Genomic DNA, 23,702 nt, shown 5'->3' on the forward strand with positions numbered 1-23,702 from the left:
ATTACGTTGCTTATAAAAAGTGTGCGTCCCTGACGACGATGTCTGACCCCCACCATCGGGTACAGGAACAGGTGAATTCGGATGAAGGTCACTATTCCAAGGGAGGTAACTCACATTCCTGTTGAGTGCTAAAGATTTTATAACGCTTCTTTAACCTGCGACTTGTCATAGACGCCATGTTGACTTTACATTGAACTTCGATTTTATTGTTTCTACCTTTCAGACATTTGAAGTGATCTGTGCTTTCGTAAAATACACATGCCTTATTCTCTAATTTCTTATTCTGTCCGTTCACTATAAATGTAGCTTTTATCATGAAACACAATATTTTAAACATAACAATATTTATTTCTATTGAAAATAGAGATAGATACTTGTATAAAAGACATTCTCTCTAATGTATACATTTCAAAATATACGACGGGAAATATATATATTTGACAATCTGAAATTTAAGAAAATACAACAAAGTTGAGCAGAGCCACCTGAACTACAGTAAGCGGTTGGAAAAACGTTCCAGATGATGATGTCTCAGCCAGCATGCCGCTGACGTTGTCCCACGTGCCGTTGTGGGGGGAAGGAGGGATGTCGACGATCTTGCACATCACCTGGTACAAATCTGTGACCTTTAGTGGGACAGTTACCTCGTTCTTACGGAACGCTGAAATGGAAGACAGGAACGTTGTGAATAATAATAATAATAATAATAATAATAATAATAATAATAGTGAGTGAGTATGGTTTTACGCCGCTTTTAGCAATATCACGGCGGGGGACACCAGAAATGGGCTTCACACATTGTACCCATGTCGGGAAGCGAACGCTCTAACCACTACTGAGGCTACCCGACCGCCCAATATTAATAATAATAATAATGATAATAATAATAATAATAATAATAATAATAATAATAATAGGGAGTGACATGCATCTTAAGTAGTCCTAATGCCCCTGGGAATTCCAGAAAGAGTTCCCACTATGCAAATAGGAAATGGGGATCGGGTGGTCACTGTGTGAAGTGGATGATTGTGTATGCTCTTCATGCCCCGACGGAGCGTGGCTCATGCAGTCAACAACTATGAAGTGTTTGGTCCCGAATTGGCTATTTACAGGTCGTCATAATATAACTTGAATTGTTCTGACTGACACGTAAAAAAAGAGTGAGTGAGTATGGTTTTACGCCGCTTTTAGCAATATACCAGCAATATCACGGCGGGGGACACCAGAAATGGGTTTCACACATTGTACCAACATCGGAAATCGAACCCGGGTCTTCGGCATCATAGGCATCGATCCACACAGTTGGAATCCGATGACATGCATAAACCAAGTCAGCGAGCCTGACCATCCGATCCCGTTAGTCGCCTCTGAAGACAATCGTGTGATGCTGAAGACCAGTTCTAACCCGGATCGTCACGGGACGAGAATACAACTAACGCCTATGGACACCAGGTGAAAGATTTTGAGATCGCCCACAACTTGTATGCTGAACGGGAGCATTTGTCTGAATGATTTTAGCGTGGTCGCCTTTTACAGACAATTCAATAATTGGCATCATGGGCATCGGTCTATGCAACTGGGTTACAATGACATGCATCAACCAAGTCAGCGAGCCTTACCACCCGACCCCGTTGGTCGCCTCTTACGACAAGCACAGTCACCTTTTACAGCAATCATGGGTTGCTGAAGGCATATTCTGACCCGGATCTTCACGGGAGTACATGAATACTGATAAGATATTAGTGGAATATATCCTGAACAGATTTTATATTATTCAAAGCAATAAACGAATGATAATTTGGATCTTTTGGGTTCTTATCCGCTCTTTTTATTTATTCCGACCGAAATAGTACTTATATTACATTAGAAGCAGATATCTGTTTAAATAAATAAAATATATTTTGATACAGAAACAAATATTACAGGTATTAGCTAAATATATTCCTCATTGAACGTTTAAAAATGATATTGTATTGGTACATAATATACGGTAGCAGTGAGTGAGTGAGTGAATATGGTTTTACGCCGCTTTTAGCAATATTCCAGCAATATCACGGCGGTGGACATCAGAAATGGGCTTCACACATTGTACCCATGTCGGGAATCGAACCCGGGTCTTCGGCGTGACGAGCGAACGCCTTAGCCACTGGGCTACCCATCGCCCCACGTAAAATAAGAACATTTATTACCCTCATATACCCAACAGTGTAATCTAAATATCAGAACTACACAATTACTAGTATTCGGTTCTATGTTTACATCGGTTCGGGTAAAAAAAATCGTTATCAAATTTAGGGGGTGACCTCTCATAATGATTGCATCCAGTAAGATTGGGAACACATGCGTTAGTAGAATCTGGGCATGTAACCAAGTAAGTATATCCACGCACCTGGTCCAGTGGCTATAAATATCCCTCTCATGTCTGGTTCAGTGTTGTCGTATCCATGTGTGCCCTGCATAGGACCCATAGTCGCGGAGGAAGCAGGGAAATGAGGGTATTTAGGCTGAAAACACAAACGTGCAAATCTGCATAATTATATATATATATATATATATATATATATATATATATAGAGAGAGAGAGAGAGAGAGAGAGAGAGAGAGAGAGAGAGAGAGAGCGAGAGACAGACAGACAGACACACACACGACAGTGCGAAATATTGGTTGATACATGAAATATCTCTTTGTAGAGTTGCACATAATGCGTGGGAAATGGGTCTCATTAAAATCAGGTCCCAGTGCTCGTTACCACAACAGAACGACCTTTCGCGAACATTGACCGACTCATGAAATGACGAACAGGAAGTCGACATAAGCCACTCAGAAAACAGCTTTGTCGAGCTTTACGGCACTAGTTTCAAAATGGCGACTTTCATTCCCGATTGAAAATTGAAAATTGAATATGCGATCTTGTATGCGACGTTCTGATTGGTCGCATGAAAGGTCGTTCTGACGTGATCTGTAATGGGATGTCCTCAGATCTTTGTGTACCTGTAGCGAACACTGTAGCAAACACTGTAGCTACTTGTGGCAGAAGTGAAATACACGAAGTAAAGGTAGGGGATATAACTCACAATGAGAATGGTCCAGCCGATATCCGCCACTGCCAGCAGAGGTGGAGTGAGTCGGCCATTTTTTAAATACCATCTTTCTGGAATATCTTCTTTCTTGTACACTTTCAAGTGGTCGGAGATCCCAGCGAGCTTTCCATACAACTGGATATCAGTAAGAAAGTACACATTACAGCGGAAATTAAATGGGGGGCACAAGGTAAATTGGTAATTTATCCTATGACCGTGTGAGTGAGTGAGTGTTGCTGCGCTTTTACCCTTTTATCAATATTCAGGCATATAGAGGTGGGGACCACAGAAATGGGCTTCAAAATTTGAACCCATATGAGGAATCGAACCCGGGGTTTTGGAGTGACGGGCGTACGCTAAAGCCATAACGTTAATACACCGCTCCCGTATTATTGGAAGGGGAGACAAGGGAGAATCCCGGAAATGTACTGTTGGGAATCTGACGTCACACGCCTAGGATCATGAACTATATAGACAAATGTTTGGTCTGGATGTTTGGTTGATTTTCTGATGCCGTAAAATTTCAGCTATATGACGGTAGTCTGTAAATAAGCGAGTCATCCCAGCCAGCTCAACTTTTTCACCGAGATTTAAAACGCAAGAATATTCCCATTCACACTAGCATATCCGACTTCTTTCTGTCAAAAAACAGCTGTTTTACTGATGATTTTAAGCCTCGTGTTGATGCAGGGGGTGAAAGAAGCGTTAATATCTCACGTCTTATCTAGTTCACACTGTAGGAGATGGTCCGCTGTCTTACAGACAGTATATTCATATCTATCACATATCATGCCATTTGCAGCCGCAAACTTTAACATCACAGCATACTACTGCATGGTTATATTTATTACTAAACATATATTTTCTTAACTACCACATTTTTAACCCAAGCTTTTGTGCAGTGTTTGACTGACCGACTGAGTGAGTGCTATATATTCCAGCAAAATGACGTCGGTCTGTGAATATTCGAATAATCTATCATGAGCATCTATTCGCTCAATTTGGATACGATGACAACATGACGTCAATACACTATCGTGACGTACTATGGCGTTAGAAAAGATAGCATATTGCGTCTGGTTTTTTTTCATAGGTCTTCAGCAACCCATGCTTGCCGTAAAAGACGACTATGCTAGTCGTAAGAGGCGACTAAGGTGATCGGGCGGTCAGGCTCGTTGACTTGGTTGATGATGCATGTCATCGATCCCAATTGCGTGGATCGATGCTCATGATATCAATCACTGGTTGTCTGGTCCAGGCTTGAATATTTACAGACCGCCGTCATATAGCTTGAAAATCGCTGAGTGCGGCGTTAAACAACAAACCAACCAACCAACTATTATAACCCGATATCCCCACGAGGTAGTCCTTCGTGTCTAAAACGCTTCCATGCAACTAACCAGTCACACCAGACGTTACGAACCTGCTCCAGCCTCCCTGGTCGCGGCCATATCAAGACAGGCGTCCCGCTGTCCATAGTCATGAAGACATCATCTGGACTCATAACCCTGGTCAGATCTATCGTCCTTGTCGGGGAAATAGCGGTCATACCGTGGTCGGACGCTATCATAATGTTGACCTTGTCCGTGAGACCGCGTCGGTCAAGGTCATCCATCAGGAAGGCAAGTTGAGCATCAACGTCACGTAAAAAGCCCATCACTAAGGAGCTAAAGGGCCCACTGCGATGCCCGTACTTGTCTGCTAGCTCATAATAAATTCCTGTAAATACAACATTTTTTATTGATAATATGTAAGTTTGATGGTATAAAACATTTTAAGAGTTATTTGGTTTTAACTTCGTATTTAACAGCATTTCAATCAAATCACAGGATGCCATCTTGATGTATGAGGAGAGAAAAGTGATGCAGGTCTTAGACGTTCACCGTATTTTGCAGATAAACATAGAAACACAACCATTGTTTATGTATTATTCGAGCCAACGATGAGGGGTTTCTGATTGAGTGAGTGAGTGAGTATGGTTTTTCGCCTCTTTGAGCATTATTCCAGCAATATCACGGCGGAGGACACCAGAAATTGGCTTCACACATTGTACCCAAGTCGGGAATCGAACCCGGGTCTTCGGCGTGACGAGCGAACGCTTTAACCACGAGGCTACCCCACCGCCCCTGGGGTTTCTGGACAACGAATTGCGGTTGATGGTTGATCATGAAGCCAGTCACCGGATTGTCTGGTCTGGACTCGTATATTCACAGCTGTGTGCGACGTTAAACAACAACCAAACCACCAAACCTGCGAAGTCCGCCGTGTCTGCCTCCAGCTTGTTCAGTGCGTCTGTGAGAGCACCACGGGTGTCATTGATGGTGGGGGGCCTGTTGGGGTACTTCTGGCATTGGGTTGGACGCAGGCCCCGGATCTCCACCTCACACCCGCACCAGTAGTACATGTACGTCCTCTTTCCCTGTAGGAACACACACACAAGATTATCTGGTATGAAGTACCGTGTTACAAGAACGGTGATTCATGTCATTAACAACATTATGAGGGCATGATGAGCTGCAATCTCAGTCAGGTCAGTTATAAGAGTTACATTCTATACTCAACACATATCATGAACACCCAGTCTCCTTTGTTCACTTTTATTGAATTAATGGGCTTTCGATCTGAAAACAGTTAGTCATACAGTTAACATATACCTACCATTGCGTTCTTCTACCTCGCTGTGTACCTACCCGTAGGGTCAAATGGTGACCACATTGATCATTGCCGTATATATGGCAATAGATGGACGTGGAGTGAGTGAGTTGGGTTTAAGTTGGGTTTAACGCCGCTGTTAACAGTATTACAGTTATATCACGGCGTGTCAGCTTAATGTGGGAGGAAAGCCCGAAGTGATGCAGGTTTCAGACGTTTACTACTTTTATACGGTATAAAATGCTAGGTTTTCAAGACAGAATCAACCTGTGAAGATCCAGGAAGTCTCCAGAAACCCATGCTTGCCATAAAAGGTGACTATGCTTGTCGTAAGAGGCGACTAACGGGATCGGGTGGTCAGGCTCGCTGACTTGTTTGATGCATGTGATCGTATCCCAATTGCGTAAATCGATGATCTTGATGTCAATCATTGGATTTTCAGGACAAGAATCAATTATTTGCAGACCGCCGTCACATAACGGGAATATTGCTAAGTGCGGCGTTAAACAAAAAACAAACAAACAAACCTGTCTGGTTGCAGTGATCCAGAAGGGGTCTCCTCCGTCCCACCAGTGTGCGTTGTATTGGTCTGGGTTTGTACCGATAAGGAAGGACTGGTTCCTGACGATGTCGTACATGTAGTTGCCGACCATGCCGTGACTCTCACAGTGGAGACCTGTTGGGAATCAATTCAAGTATAAAGTATTAATATTTTATAATTTGCACAAAACATGTTTGTAAACAGGTGTTAGGGCGATATGATATTTTCTAGATAGTAAAGTAACGTAGAGCGATACATTAAACATTGATTAATTGTGGTGGAGACGTTTGTTCAATCTATGTTTAACAGTGGTAGATGCTACTGATTTAGTATGTTAAATAGTGACAGAGGTTATTGTTCTATGTTGAATAGTAACAGAGGCTATTGTTCTATCTTACAGTGCATGAATAGTATTTTCCTTTCTGCCTATTCAGCTCTTTCTGTAACGCTACAGCTGTAAATGAAGCAAGTCTAGATTTTCAACAGATTCTGAATCCCCTATCTCACCGGCGCCCCCTTTCAATTCAAATATAGTTGTTTGTTCCATCTAAGTTACATATTTTAAGCCTTAATCTAAGCGTTAGTCTACTATAATTGCTACAGCTATGTTAAATAGTGGTATAGGATATAGTCATTATTGTATTTGTCAAACAGCGTAGAAATATATCCACGTAAATGCAGCATGGTTGTATATATGTATATGTTCATTGCACCTCCAACAGGTGAGTGAGTGCATGAGTGTGGTTTTACGCCGCATTAGCAATATCACGGTGGAGGACACCAGAAATGGGCTTCACACGTTGTAGCCATGGGAATCGAAACCGGGTCATCGACGTGACGCCACAACGCTTTAACCACTGGGCTACCCCACAGCCAAGCCACGCGTGGTGTTACAATGTAATATTCATGTCTTGTAACATAATACCACTGAGCACATCAAGTCGCATGTCTATACCTCGAGTTGTTGTTAACCTACAAGGTAGGTTGTTTTTTTAACTTTATAGTGTACGTGCCAGTTAAACATTAAGACATTTTAATCAAAACTTGGTTTACGAATTGACCGACTCCCAAAATTGAAATGCGACATATTTGTTTTGAAAAATAAGTAAAATGTTAAAAAAGACTTCATTTACTGCCGCTATCAATATAAATATAGTCTTTAAAATACTACAATTAAAACCTGTTGAGAATTTATGCTTAAAACTTCAAAACACAACAAATTGTGACGAGCCCCTGTTCCTACCAACTTCACGTTTTTCCTACCTACTTAACATTTTACGAAAATAAAAATATATATTGGAAATTGGAAATATTGTTTTTAAATTTGACCTACCGATCTGAATTTCTGGGCCGAAATTACGTTAAACATAAAAAGAGGTTGGCCTTACAATATTGATATCAGATAATGTGTGGATAGCATCAATAAACTATGTATGTAAACATTGTCGCCATGATACGGTGACACCAAATGCAACATAAACACCTGGTGTTCCGTCAGTGTATTAAAACATTACACATCAACTGGATTCATTTCTCTGTGGGTGTAATCTAATCAAGCCATACAGCGCGGACTCGTCCTGCCTACGTACAATCACAGACATATATTACATCGATATGTCCACAGTATGGACCCGTGAAGATCCGGGGTAGAATAGGTCTTCAGCAACCCTTGCTTGTCGTAAGGGGCGACTGACGGGATCGGGTGGTCAGGCTCGCCCACTTGGTTGATACATGTCATCGCATCCCAATTGCGTGGATAAATGCTCATGATGTCAATCGCTGGATTGTCTGATCCAAACTCGAATATTTACCGACCGCCGTCATATAGCTGGAGTATTGTTGAGTGCGGCGTTAAACAAAAACAAACAAACAAACAAACAAACAAACAGACGCAATATGCTATCATGCTTCTGTGTGATTCATTTCTAACGACATAGTACGTCACGATAGTGTACTGACGTCATGATGTCATCATATCCAAATTGAGCGGATATATGCTCAGGATATCAATCACTGGATTGCCGGGTCCAGACTTCAATAGTCACAGACCGACGTCATGTTGCTGGAATATTGCGTCGTAAACAATTAACCACCAACCAAACTACATGTAGCACTCACTCTGTCGGTCAGTCTAACACTGCACTAAAGCTTGAATTAAAAATGAGGTAGTTAAGAAAATTTATTTTTAGAAATAAATATAAACATGCAGTAGAATGCTGTGATGTTAAAGATCTGCCTCTGCACCCCAAAACAATTTCACCATGTTTACAGATATACGTCTTGATTATTATTTCACGCGGCTGCAAATGCTATGATATGTGATAGATATGAATAAACTGTCTGTTAGACAGCGGACTATCTCCTACAATGTGAACCAGATAAGACGTGAGACATTAACGCTACTTTCACCCCCTGCATCAACACGAGACTTAAAATCATCAGTAAAACAGCTGTTTTTCGGCAGAAAGAACGCGGATATGGCAGTGTGAATGGGAATATGCTTGCGTTTTACATCTGGGCGAAAAAGTTGAGCTGGGTGGGGTGCCATCTCGCTGCAAGATAGAATAACACTACGATGATGGTTCTTGCTCGCGATATAGAATCCCGTCGGTGAGTCTGGTTAAGCAAGACGTATTTCCTTCAATAGCTGCCGTTCTTTGAAGCATTCAAACTATGAAAAAAAAGTTACACTCTGAGATCCCACTAAGACCCAATAAACCCTCAGTGATCAAAGATTACCTGTTTGAAAATGCTTGGATCTCGACCGCCTGACGCGACTGCCAAAACGATAAGTTGGTTAGTGTATTTCTGAAGGTAGAAAAAGCACCGAGGGCCATGTTTATTTTTATTTTGTCTGTGTGAGAAAGTGGAGTCTTTTGACAGTTCCGGGTAAAGGGCATCTTGATAACGTTTATTCCCAGACGATGGAAAGTTATATAACTACGGTTATGGGGAAAAGATGTTAGGTTGGGTTCCAGTTTTCAGCTGCACACGATGAAATCCAGGCTTTTTGTCCGTCATCCCTACGCGGAAATGATTACACACACCCTGACCATAAATCTTTGGTACGATAAGATCTTGATAAAGCAAGTCCCATTTTGTGCTGTATGTTATTGAAAATAATCAGCTTACTTTTTCTTAACCGGGACAGATACCACATCGACATGCATAATAATATAGCGATAACATGTAATATATCATGAACAAATGTTTATTAAAAACTATCAAATAGTGATGATGCGAGGTGTTCGCGAAAAGGTGAGCCCCATGGGTAGCACCCGTCACAAACACAGGCAAAGTCAAGTCAACTATTTATCTTAAAAACACGGGAACAGATGGTACTCGGCGAAAGAAGGAATTGTATCGAACATCATTTTTGCCACTGATCCTATGACCATTAATTGAGAATAACCTATTGCTTTTTGAAAAGAATGTGACAGAAACAAGAACCTCAGTTTCTTGCCCTGTGATCTGTAACTGTCCGTAAATTGCCTCTCTGTCCGTGTGTTAAAAGTGATAAAGTGAATTACCACAAATACATTACAGCGCTATTTCCGTCCCAGCTGATCAGGGCTCCACACAGTGACTGATAGTCTTGGGATGGTTTTAGCCATAGGTCATTATCTCGTGTCTTCGTATCATGACTTTAGTCTGATAACATTTGTTGGGTTTCCAACATGTCTGGTAATTCGTCCTAGTTCTCACTCACACACTCCTTACAGTAACCAGCGTTAACTTACAATGTGTTGCACGCAATGATGTGAAGTAGCATTGTAGTATAGCTGCTGATATGTCAATGATAATGTGGTATCTTTGATGAAGAGTGAGGTTTTACGATGTTTTAACAATATTCCAGAAATTCCGCAATTCACGGCCGGGCACGCCAGAAATAGGCTTCATACATTGTAACCATTTTAGTTGCTGAACACATACTGCGGCGCGACGAGCGAACGCTTTAACCACTATGCTACCGCCCTTGTCATGGAAGAACATCACCCTGAAACAATACGAAATAAAATCTTGAATGACGCGTCCCGATTTTAAATGTCGAACATGAAGTTATATATCCGACAAAATGCCATACCAGATACGTTTATACATGTAGTGTCAAATAGATGACAGGGTATACACAATCAGACGGATTGGTCGTGTTCACCAACATGCCCAGGTATATAGCATGCCTTTCTCATTTCTTCTTTCAGGGTTCTACATAAATCGTATCATGTGTCATAACAGGTAAGAATCCCTTGGCATGTGATTCCATAAGCTACAAATAAAGAGATTTCCTTTACCAAGCGCCAACATATTAACGTGAATGTTTAACAGGTCAGCGTCTGGCGTAATGCCTCATGGCAAATAGATAGCTTAAATGATAGGAAATGGGAAACTGATAGAGAAATTTGCAATGACACGAGTCTCTGATCATGCGATAGGGCGTGGAATGGTGGAGACATCTAGAGCCAGCTGACTGCCATTTATCCAGTATTTATTTAGGCGTACCTAATGTACAATGACACAGTACCACTTTGGGAACATGTTTCCGGGGAGGTGGTTCCGGCCACCTGACATCACCTGTACGTGGAGTCAGCGCCTCCACGTCCTCCTCCATCACGGGGGGCAACAGGGGGGTGGCAGTTGGACACAAGGGGGCAGCTGACTCGGGAGAACCCGCAACAAGGTGATCACACAAGTCGTATATCATACAAACTAACTGGGGGCTGTCTGCATCAGTGCGAACAGCGTTAAGGGAGGCGAGCAAATGTCGGGAATGTCAATAACAAAAAGTAGCACTTTTTTATCATGCGGATCCGCCTTCTCCACAGATTAAAAAATGGAGAAAACAACAGTATTTTTACCCCGCTAAGCACTTCAGTTAAATGTATGGCCTGTTTGGTTCGTCTGTAACAGCACTACGTCTAGCAAACAGTTTAAAGGATGGGAAACAGAAAAGCTTAAGATATATTTACTTGAACGATGGATTAGTTACCCAAGTTGACATTTGCACAACATATATACACTGTGGCTGACTACAAGTTCCGACCCGTGAAGATCCGGGGTAGAATAGGTCTTCAGCAACCCATGCTTGCCGTAAAAGGCGACGATGCTTGTTGTAAGAGGTGACTAACGGGATCGGGTGGTCAGGCTCGCTGACTTGGTTGATGCATGTCATCGTATCCCAATTGCGTGGATCGATGATCATGATGTCAATCTCTGGACTGTCTGGTCCAGACTCGAATATTTACAGACCGCCGTCATATAGCTGGAATATTGTTGAGTGCGGCGTTAAACAACAAACAAACCAAACCAAAACATGTTCAAAGAAAATCATCATGATAAAGAATCAGAAAGAGGGCTTCACTCAAACCTCTAAACGTGTCCTTTAGAAGCATCTTTTGCCCTTTCCATGTACGTCATGATTTTATCATGTCGACTTAAGAACTAGCACAGTTCACTGGATCATTGTTAGTTGTTATTCCTTTACCGATAGCATTCATTACAAGGTTTAATTATTTTGAAACCTGGAACTTCATATTCAAGGGAAGTCTTCTTAAACCGATTAAAACAACAACGTAATTGTTATTCTGTGATGCATGTCGATATTTCACAGTTGGCTCAGAATGGCGTTTCCTTTACTCGCGGTTATGACAACAGTTTCATTAGTCCAGACAAACGAAGGACAACTGAGCTGGAATTCCTATCAGATCTGGACACCTTCACGCAGAGGCATGGAGCCAGTGGGATTATAGTCTCACCCTCCTCTAGTAGGAATTCCGACCACCCTCCACCTTTTCCATCCTGAGGCATCTAACAGGGCACCGGGGTCTTGATCCGATCCCGCGACAGGTGCTCGCTATCCCGGGGGTGCAGCTACACTCCTCTGGGGCTACTCCGACAATTACACGGGGTAAGATGATAGGTAGACAAATAAACTCTAACTATTCAAGATTATCGAAGGTAGAATGCCCAATGTTTTGAAAGGTCGGGAAAACAATATCCTTAGGCTCAGTGTTACTGATAGGGTCAAATGTTGACCACATTGTCCATTGCCATATGGCAAAAGATGAACGTAGAACATGTGCCACCACAGTAAGTGAGGAAATGATCGAAGATACGGCATATAATGCCAGGTTTTCAAGACAGATTCAACCCGTGAAGATCCGGGTTAGAATAGTTCTTCGGCAACACATACTTGCTGTAAGAGGCGACTTTGCTTGTCGTAAGAGGCGAAGAGGCGACTATCGGGTTCACGCATACCTCCAAAAGTACCCAGCAACAATTTGGGCAATAAGCTGACACTCCGTGACCTTCTGTTCAAAGCGGCGTAAAACCCACTCACTCACTCACTCTTTCTATGAAACTATATTTATCCGTCGACCCGCTACTATACAGCTAATCTTAAATTGTGTTTAAAGCCTGACAGGCGTTGAATGAATTTCATATTTTGGCACCTTATTCCACATGTCAAAGAGAAAGGCAACTTACTGAGAACCGAACACGCCAAGCATGTTAAGAGGGCAGTGCACTGAATCTAAGGACACGCAATGCCTGTTTTCGCTGTGGCACGGGGGATTAAATGTCTGCAGACAACTGAAGTCACGACTGACTTGACCTGTATGGCAGCCCCACCTGCTGTGCGCATGCGTTGTCACACGTTACGTGATCTGCATGTTCTCAAATATCCAGTGTTGACTCAGTAAACAGGCATCAACTCTCTATGAAAACATTATTTGGACAGAGCATTGCAGTTACGTACCACGCACACGTTAAGCTGAAGAATGTTATCATGGTTATATTTTAGTCGAACTCCTGACTGCAATGATCCGAATCCTTGACTTGATGTAGTCCTGGGTGCCGTTGTTCAAAACAACCTCAGCACTACTACTGTCGTCAGTCTATGTTAAAGCATGGGCTTATGACCACGTTAGAGCTAAGATCGCTTTGTACAACGGCACCATGCGCAGACTTACGTCATCCTACGATGGGCGTCACTCACCCAGTGCAGAGTTTCCGCCAGATGATATGCCAATGTATATTGTTGTTGTTGTTTTTGTTGTTTAACGCCGCACTCAGCAATGTTCTAGCTACACGACGGCGGTCTCTAAATAACCGATTCCTTTTGGAGGTTTGAGTCAAGCCTTCTTTCTGATTCCTCATCATGAGGAAGGATTTGACCCAAGATGATTTTCTTGGAACATGTTTTGGTTTGGTTTGTTTGTTGTTTAACGCCGCACTCAGCAACATTCCAGCTATATGACGGCGGTCTGTAAATAGTCGAGTCTGGACCAGGCAATCCAGTGATTGACATAATGATCATCAATTTACGCAATTGGGATACGATGACATACATCAACCGAGTCAGCGAGCTTTACCACCCGATACCGTTAGTGGCCTCTTACGACAAGCATAGTCGCTTTTCAAGGCAAGCATGGGTTGCTGAAGACCTATTCCACCCTGGATCTTCACGGGTCATATTGCCCATGTATTAACTATAACAGTATAATAACAATCATATTTCCCGTGTTACTACAGTATGATAATAATAATAATAGGAATACTGCCCTGTAACAACGGTGTGGTAACACGTATATTTGAATGACGACATATCTGTGTTACTATCCCTGTGATATTACGATATGACAACACGATGTGATGGCACCTGTTGTTACTGCATTATGATACCACGTATTGTACATATGCATTGTATCTCGGTGAATATTTTTTGCACTGTGATCATTTATATTTCCCTTACGGTATCTACGTGTGGTAACACGTTGCCCTTATGATACAATGGTATGGTATGGTAACACATATTCCTTATTTGTGAAACCATGATACGGTAACATGTATATTGTCCTTGTGGTACTGCGGCCTGACACTGTGTATGCACGTGTTACACAATAATTACCGCCCCACCCCCTTTATATTATCATGAAATAGCCATGTGATACTTATAATATTATAGCCTGGCTGTATTAATCCCGTATACAATCTATATGGTAAATATCTAAATTTACCTTTATTATTTTGGTGAAAGTACCCACTTTAATTCCTTTCGGGATCGGGGCACGGGTGGCCAAGTCTTCTTAGAGTAGCTGTGCAGATTTGCCCGTGGGTACACCATGAGAAACTTATGATTGTGGGTTCGAATCCCGCACCATAATCCTGCTCTTGTTTCACCAGAGTGGTAAGCGTCTGAGACATTCACCACTTCGGGCTTAACCCCCACATTAAACTGACACGCCGTGATAAACTGGAATACTGTTAAAAGAGGAGTTAAACCCAACTCATTCACTCATTTCGTTGGCTATTGGTATGACAATACCACCTTACCTTCATATTACGATACCATAGACATGTCTACCTTGATATCATTCGATATCTATAACACGCTATTGTTCGTATCCATGAAAAAATGTATATGAGCACATGTAGAAAGTGGATATATTGCCATAACATTTAGGTGGAAATCAAAACCAGGAATGTTCCAAGAATTCTCCAGGAGTAATGTGAGGGGGTGGGGTGCGTTACGGGGCAGCTGGCGCTGGTTGTCGGGAATGACACGGGAGATGGGAGAGAGAGTTGCCGAGGGAAGGAAGTGATCACTTTCAATGATTCAGATATCCCATGGCTGTATCCCATATCCGAGTCACGTGACTCCATCCAGACGTCAGCTGGTGTCTGGCCCAGGTAACCTATCTGAATGTGAACTGACAGACCGCACGGGCATCGCGTGTTGAACGAAAGGGTACATAGTGCCGATAAAATGTATTCTAGTGTACACCAAATGATATCGTGTAATTTGTTATTAATGTACCTGGGAAAATAAAGATAGGCAGTGTGCCAATTATATCTTTTTTCTTCATCAATACAACAGCAGCTACGTGTACAGTGTCAGCTCCGGTAGACAGAAACACACACACACACACACACACACACACACACACACACACACACGCGCGCGCGCGCGCGTACACGTACACGTACACGTACACGTACGTACATGTTTTATTGTACGATAAACAACTCCCACTCGTCGTTTATTTCTTTAAAACACACATATGTTGGGTTTGAATGTACATGATCGGGTTGACAGGTACATCTGTAGGTAAAAGGGTATATACTCTCCCAAAAATGAAACGCACAGTCGATTTTCTTTATAAAAAATCAGCATATTTCGCCAAAAATGTTGATAAAGTTACTTATTTCCTTAATGTTACCAAACAGTGTTTTCTGGTTGGATAACATCAGCCAAACGCGACGTGTGGTGATTTTTTGACATTCAAACGGGATTTTTGTCGAAATTGTCACGAAATAACTGGAAATAAAATTTCGGGGAATTAGAGGGTTGGGCTGTAGGTATAAAAGGGTGGCCTTCTTTCGATAAACTGTCTACTGTTGTCGATATGCCACCGTCAGACACTGCAACTCGAAATAACGCAATCGGGTGTTTGGAGGCTGGAGAGTTTCAGAAGTCATTTTAACAGCCACCACACATTCCGGTTCGTAAACAACATGGATTTCATCGTGCAGATTTCGGTCGACTGCACGATTTGCAAAACAGGTGTACCGCCAACTGGCAAATTCTTTCGTGCTTTTAATCAAAGTTCTCACGTAGTTTGATGCACTGAGCGGAGTAAGATCCATTTTATTACAATATTGATCTTGATCATCGAGCAGATCGTCTTGACTAGGCGTCGCCTTTTTATATGAAGCAAATGAAATGGATATGTGAATGAAGGAATCTGATTGGTCAATTAGGGGAACATAGAAGGGACATGACTCGTAATACCCACTGGTGGCGCTACGATCGAGCCTGGAAATTCCAGGCTAGTTCGGCAAGGGTGGAAACTGGACTTTTACAGTCAGTTAACGCCCTTTTCTCGGGAAGATGCCGCAAACAATACGAAATCGTCTTTGGGAGATTGGACTAGTCTATGACGTTATCACCGACGTTTACGTGTTCGATGGTGTGTGAACATTCGATCGTGTGCATCTATATCCTACACCCTAAGTACCAACCTGGGGCAATTTGACACCATCAGGTTACTGACCCTCAACGAGAGTGAGTGAGTGAGTATGAATTTACGCCGCTTTTAGCAATATTCCAGCAATATCACGGCGGGGCTCAACGAGAGATTTCTCAGCAGGACAGCGCGATGTCAATATGGATTTCCTACAGAATCTGAACATTACTGTGCTTCCATGGCCATGAAGATTGCCCGATTAAACCAAAATTGAACATCTATGGTATGAACTCCATCTCCGTATGCGACATTATGAGTTATGGATATTATGAGTTATGTCCCTTCTGAGCCTCCCCTATGGACCAATCACGTTCCATCATTTGCATTTGTTTCAAACAAAATGGCGGCGCCCAGTCAAGACGATCTGATCGATAATCAAGATCTATATTGTGACAAACGGGTCTTACATCGCGAAGTGCATCAAATAACGAGAGCACCTTATTAAAAACATGAAAAGGTTTGGAAAATATCTGTTGACAACGAGTTGACGGTGCACATGCTTTGCAAATCCTGCAATCGACCGAAATCTGCATGACACTTTACGAACCGGATTTCGATTTCGTTGCGCGATTTTGATTGGACTATGCATAGACTCGTTAGTCCAGCCAAAATGTAACTCCATAATACCAGCCTAGTTCGGCAAGGGTAGAAACTGGACTTTTATAGTCAGTTTACTCTCTTGCCTCGGGAAGATGGATCTAGCACTGCATACAGGTTCTATTAGAAACTTCTTATCTGCCCTTAGATTTGCATGTGCTGAGTCGTAGAGTTTAAGGCGAGTATAATTTCCGGAGCGTACACTTGACGCACTTCCTGTGACGTACTTCAGTTGACGTACACATGGACGCGGCCTGCTCCATACAAAGGGACAGACACCGTACATTACACCACGTGAGATTGTCTTCACTGACAGAAGCATCGCCAAATAAATCCCCCCAAAACGCATGTTCTTAATATAAACAGAAGTTTAGTTTTGTGAAAACAAAGGAGAAATCTATGTCGTTGAAAATACACAAGTAATGTGACGTTGTGGTAATTGGCAACATAGTTCACGGTGTAATTGGAACACGTTACATTACGCTGTTCTCGAGCATACGTGTGTTTGTAAAAAATATGTACGTTTGTTTCTTTGCTGTTTAACGCCGGACTCGACAATATTCCAGCTATGTGACGGCGTAATTTTTTTGCGTCATATCTCCAGTGGGATGTTTGAATAAGACGTTAACCACTCTGGTGAAACCCATGTCTCACTAATGTCAACCAAGGACAAATAGATTCGAACCCATGGTCATCGAATCCTGCCACGTCTACGGGACGTAACCATTTATCGTGTATTACGGCAACTACGACTACCAGGCTGCTCAGAACTGGCTCGAACATCAGGTACGAACTAAATCCGACACCTAGGGAGGAATGCATGTAGGTCAATGACGTATGTGAGCTAAAATATACTCGAGTATTTACCAACGATAATTCCTCGAGTATTCGCCATTGATAATTCCTGTCAGATTCGACCGTATAAGAGACTGAAGTGTCACATGTCGTGAGCGTTTACCAGTTTGGTCAACTACGAAAGCCTGATGGCGCCACTTTGGTAGCACAATTTACTTTGTTTAAATAGTAATTTCTTTTTATTTCAATTATGTTTATTTCTTTCGAAATTTCGATTATTTTCTCCACAATTTAAGTTTATTAAAAAACTCGAAATTACGCTTTTTTTCTCCTTATTTAAATTATTTTTCCGTAATTTCTATAATTTTCTTGAAATAACGAGAAAATAATCGAAATTACGAGAAAATATGGAAGTAAGGAGAAAAACTCGAAATTTCGAAACAAATTATTAAAATAACGATAACGATTTGAAAAAAATAATACAATTTTGCTACTAAAGTGGCACCATTAGGTGTTCTTATCTGACAGGCCAAGGATCACAAGAGTTCTTCTTCTTTGATATGACCAAGGTCAGGGTTGGTTAAATCTCGGTAGGATAAGTTGGAATATATCATCTGTCCTCACCTGTTCAGAAGAAGGGTGGAAGAGCCAAGAGGAAAAACTTTCTATGGTTGCTGAGGCCCCGTGTCGATTTTCCACAGTCATCTTGTCACACTTACATGCACGCAGGCGGGGATTAAAAGCCCTCTACGGCCTAACAGGTAGCATGGATTGTATATTTCCCAGTGAGCTGAGAATGTAATTGTAATGCACCCTGGTCCATGAACCGTGATAATGATGTCTGGTGATTTTAGCGTAGGGTAACGATCAATCATTTGGTGATGTTTGATAGACAGTAACAGTAGGTAGGAAAAAGTCTCACCTGCCCCGATACAGTAATAGTAGGTAGGAAAAAGTCTCACCTGCCCCGATACAGTAATAGTAGGTAGGAAAATGTCTCACCTGCCCCGATACAGTAATAGTAGGTAGGAAGATGTCTCACCTGTCGTGATACAGTAATAGTAGGTGGGAAGATGTCTCACCTGTCCCGATACAGTAATAGTAGGTAGGAAGATGTCTCACCTGTCCCGATACAGTGATAGTAGGTAGGAAGATGTCTCACCTGTCGTGATACAGTAATAGTAGGTGAGAAGATGTCTCACCTGTCGTCATAAGTGATAGTAGGTAGGAAGATGTCTCACCTGCCCCGATACAGTAAAAAGTAGGGAGGAAGATGTCTCACCTGCCCCGATACAATAATAGTAGGTAGGAAGATGTCTCACCTGTCGTGATACAGTAATAGTAGGTAGGAAGATGTCTCACCTGTCGTGATACAGTAATAGTAGGTGAGAAGATGTCTCACCTGTCGTCATAAGTGATAGTAGGTAGGAAGATGTCTCACCTGCCCCGATACAGTAAAAAGTAGGGAGGAAGATGTCTCACCTGCCCCGATACAGTAATAGTAGGTAGGAAGATGTCTCACCTGTCGTGATACAGTAATAGTAGGTAGGAAAATGTCTGACCTGCCCCGATACAGTAATAGTAGGTAGGAAGATGTCTCACCTGTCGTGATACAGTAATAGTAGGTGAGAAGATGTCTCACCTGTCGTGATACAGTGATAGTAGGTAGGAAGATGTCTTACCTGTCGTGATACAGTGATAGTAGGTAGGAAGATGTCTCACCTGTCGTGATACAGTGATAGTAGGTGGGAAGATGTCTCACCTGCCCCGATACAGTAATAGTAGGTGGGAAAATGTCTCACCTGTCGTGATACAGTAATAGAAGGTAGGAAGATGTCTCACCTGCCCCGATACAGTAAAAGTAGGGAGGAAGATGTCTCACCTGTCGTGATACAGTAATAGAATGTGGTAAGATGTTTCACCTGTCGTGATACAGTAATAGTAGGTGGGAAGATGTCTCACCTGTCGTGATACAGTAATAGTTGAGAGTAAGTGACTCACCTGTCGTGATACAGTAATAGTAGGTAGGAAGATGTCTCACCTGTCGTGATACAGTAATAGTAGGTAGGAAGATATCTCACCTGTCATGATGCTGTAAAAGTAGGTAGGAAGATGTCTCACCTGTCATGATGCTGTAGTAGTTGGGGTAGGACGTTGTGGGGAAGTCGGGCTGTAGGTACTCGGCTCGCACCCCAGCACGCATGATTCGACGGAATCCACCCTCCCCAAACCCGTCATAGTCCAGGTAGTCCCATCTCATGCCGTCCACCAACAACACTATGAGCTTCTGGGACTCGCATTGCAGGAGAGTGGGGAGCGTTGCGAAGAATAGCACGAGTGCGAGGCCTCGCGCCATGCTGGGCCGAGACTGGCCGGTTGCTGTGGAGGCGCTGGGAGGAGTGAGGCTACAGTAGTCTTGTGCTCGCTTTAAAAACTTTCCCCTGCGTGATCGAAATATAAACTCATCCTGTCGTTTAAAAACCGTCTGTTTGCGTAGCGAGCAGGCTCTATATGTTATAGGTAACATTGAAATATGATTACAGAGGATGTGTGCTTTTTTAAACAGGATCTTGTCTCTGTATATGGTCACTGCCTAGTGAGGTTCCAGGTCTGGAAATGAAATATAAACACTGAACTATGAAACTAAAATATACATGTGGGAGGTTGTATTCTTTTTAGACAAACACTTAGACTATGAAAACATTTCCTTAAAATAAGTGTAATCTATATTTTTAAAAAGAACCTTTCCTCCCCTGCTGCTTTCATATAGAACATAAACATTTTAATTTTTGCTTATTGAAAATGTTTTTTTTCTAAAGATTGACGTGCATGATTCAAATATATATATATGAGTTTTCAGTTTCTAAAGACAGAATATCAATGGTAAATTTAGATATGGTTAAACGAACAATCATTGGCACACGTGGTCAGGTGAACAATATTATTTGTTTTTTGATGAACCAAATTGATTTGTCTAGATGAACAGCCAATTATAATATAGATTGGTCTGGGTGAACAACTCATGATAAATTCAACTGGATGAACAACTAATGATAGATTTGACTGGATGAACAACCAATTATAGATTTGACTGGATGAACAACCAATTATAGATTTGGCTGGATGAGCAACTAATGATAGATTTGACTGGATGAACAACTCATGATAGATTTGTCTGGATGAACAACCAATCGTAGATTTCGATAGATGAACTGTCAAGAGTTGATCAGTAGCTAGATATACTCAAATATGACAGATTTTGTAGCTTAGCAGCATTACAACACCGCCTTCTTTATAGAACGTCTAGGAACCTAAACGTACAAAAGTAACTGATTATATTTCGTGAATGATATTTGGTCGATAGGGAGCTTTAATTCCGCCAAGCAACCCACAAGACATGATAGAATTGGTGTTTGTGTAATCAATACATTCATGTTATGTTGACTACGGTGACCATTAACTGGTACCACAGCTGTGCACGTCTCTAGATTAGTGAACACACAGTTGTGTGCGTCTCTGTACTAGTGTAAACACAGTTGTGAACGTCCCTGGATAAGTGTACACAAAGTTGAGTTCGTCTCTGGATTAGTGTACACACAGTTGTGTACGTCTCTGGATTAGTGTACATGCCGTTGTGTACGTCTCTGGGTTAGTGTACACACAGTTGTGTGCGTCTCTGGGTTAGTGTGCACACAGTTGGGTTCGTCTCTGGATTAGTGTACACACACTTGTGTACGTCTCTGGATTAGTGTACACATAGTTGTGTACGTCTCTTGATTAGTGTACACACAGTTGTGTGCGTCTCTGGACTAGTGTACACACAGTTATGTACGCCTCTGGACTAGTGTACACACAGTTGTGTACGACTCAAGATTAGTATACACACAGATGTGTGCGTCTCTGGACTAGTGTACACACAGTTGTGTACGTCTCTGGATTAGTATACACACCTTTGTGTACGTCTCTGGATTAGTGTTCACACAGTTTTGTACGTCCCTTGATAAGTGTACACACAGTTGTGTACGTCTCTGGATCAGTGGACACACCGTTGTGTGCGTCTCTGGACTAGTGTACACACAGCTGTGTGCATCTCTGGATTAGTTTACACACACTTGTGTGCGTCTCTGGATCAGTGTACACGCATCTGTGTACGTCTCTGGATTAGTGTACACGCAGCTGTCTACGTCTCTGGATTAGTGTACACACAGTTGTGTACGTCTCTGGATTAGTATACACACCTTTGTGTACGTCTCTGGATTAGTGTTCACACAGTTTTGTACGTCCCTTGATAAGTGTACACACAGTTGTGTACGTCTCTGGATCAGTGGACACACCGTTGTGTGCGTCTCTGGACTAGTGTACACACAGCTGTGTGCATCTCTGGATTAGTTTACACACACTTGTGTGCGTCTCTGGATCAGTGTACACGCATCTGTGTACGTCTCTGGATTAGTGTACACGCAGCTGTCTACGTCTCTGGATTAGTGTACACACAGTTGTGTACGTCTCTGGATTTATGTACACACAGTTGTGTACGTCTCTGGATTTATGTACACACAGTTGTGTACGTCTCTGGATTAGTGTACACACAGTTGTGTACGTCTCTGGATTGGTGTACACACAGTTGTGTGCGTCTCTGGAAAATGTAAAAAATAAGGTTATTATTTCATCACATGGTTACACTTCATTTCAGTGTGGTTAATGCGTTCGCTCGACATAACCGAGAATCACGTTCAAATCTCTTCATTGGTACAACATGCCCAGCCTGTCCTTGTGATGTTTGCACAGTGCTGTCTGAACTTTTGTAATATTGGCAATAAATCTGAAATCATTGTCAGCTATTAAAGCCAATTTCTTTAATCATTTTGACAATACGATTATTCCTGCTTGGGATTGAAACCACACATGTGATCGATGACTGTAACATACCTCACCGGCGACTCTTGCATCCCCAGGCTATTTAGAGGATTTTAGGGACGCTTTACTCGCCACTTTTCACCAACAACGTATCACACCTCTTGTTGTTCCAAACACCAGGCACGTAGGGGTTGGGGTGGGTTCGGATTTTGTTTTTATCAACAGAGTTTCACAAGGAGAAGTTTACTCAACCCCTCCATCTATTGGCCAGCATCAACATACATACGGCGTATTATATAATTGTATATACGTATGCATAGAGTTAATAATATGCTTTTTAGTTTTGTCTTTTAACGTTCTCGTGAAGATTTTGAGTCAGTGCCATAGATGAAGCTGCCAACCACCTTTTAACAAGTGGGATTCGGGGGTCTATGGAAACGGTATTCTGGGCACGGTAGTGGTACGAGGAACGCAGAAAATATCGTATTTGGTATGCAGATTCATCATGTAAAACAAAGTAATGGTGTACTTAAACTTTCCGTTATAATATTTTATTTTTTCGCTATTTTTTCAGCTATTAAACTTCAAATAGCATACATTTCTCAATAGTGTTAAATACAATTCGGGGTGAGCAATCAGATGGTATTCGGGATTCAGGGGAGGACGGTGTTGGCACTCTCATAAATAACATCATCTTCCCAAGGCAAGTGAGTTAACTGACTATAAAAGTCCAGTTTCCACCCTTGCCGAACAAGGCGGGAATTCCGTGGCTCGATCGTAGCGCCACTAGTGGCTAATATGAGTTATGCCCCTTCTATGCCTCGCCTATGGACTAATCAGATTCAACCTCTCGTATCACTTGCATTTGCTTCAAACAAAAAGGCGGCGCCCAGTCAAGACGATCTGATCGATAATCAAGATCTACATTGTGATAAAACGAGTCTTACATCGCGAAGTGCATCAAATCACGTGAGAACTTTGATTAAAAGCACGAAAGAATTTGCAAAATATATGTCGACGCCCAGTTGATGGTACACCTGTTTTGCAAACCGTGCAGTCGACCGAAATCTGCACGATGAAATCCATGTTGTTTACGAACCGGAATGTGGGGTGGCTGTTATAGTCTGTCTTACAGACCCTGATACAAATATATAT

The 23,702-nt window shown here is 42.1% G+C and overlaps 1 protein-coding gene across 1 annotated transcript; it reads right to left on the bottom strand.

Annotated features, from left to right (window-relative positions):
- Nucleotides 1-179: 179 nt before the first annotated feature.
- Nucleotides 180-20,123, bottom strand: LOC124120210 (glycerophosphocholine cholinephosphodiesterase ENPP6-like). The gene is made up of 7 exons (XM_046482976.2): nt 19,812-20,123; nt 6,260-6,408; nt 5,331-5,499; nt 4,504-4,799; nt 3,075-3,215; nt 2,390-2,504; nt 180-661 (listed from the first exon to the last, which is right to left on the bottom strand). The coding sequence occupies exons 1-7, from the start codon at nt 20,044-20,046 to the stop codon at nt 453-455; spliced, it is 1,314 nt and encodes a 437-aa protein (XP_046338932.1). The 5' UTR covers nt 20,047-20,123; the 3' UTR covers nt 180-452.
- Nucleotides 20,124-23,702: the final 3,579 nt, after the last annotated feature.

The sequence above is a fragment of the Haliotis rufescens genome, unplaced genomic scaffold, assembly GCF_023055435.1.
Source record: "Haliotis rufescens isolate VD_foot unplaced genomic scaffold, xgHalRufe1.0.p SCAF_4, whole genome shotgun sequence".
Classification (NCBI taxonomy): Eukaryota; Metazoa; Mollusca; class Gastropoda; order Lepetellida; family Haliotidae; genus Haliotis; species Haliotis rufescens.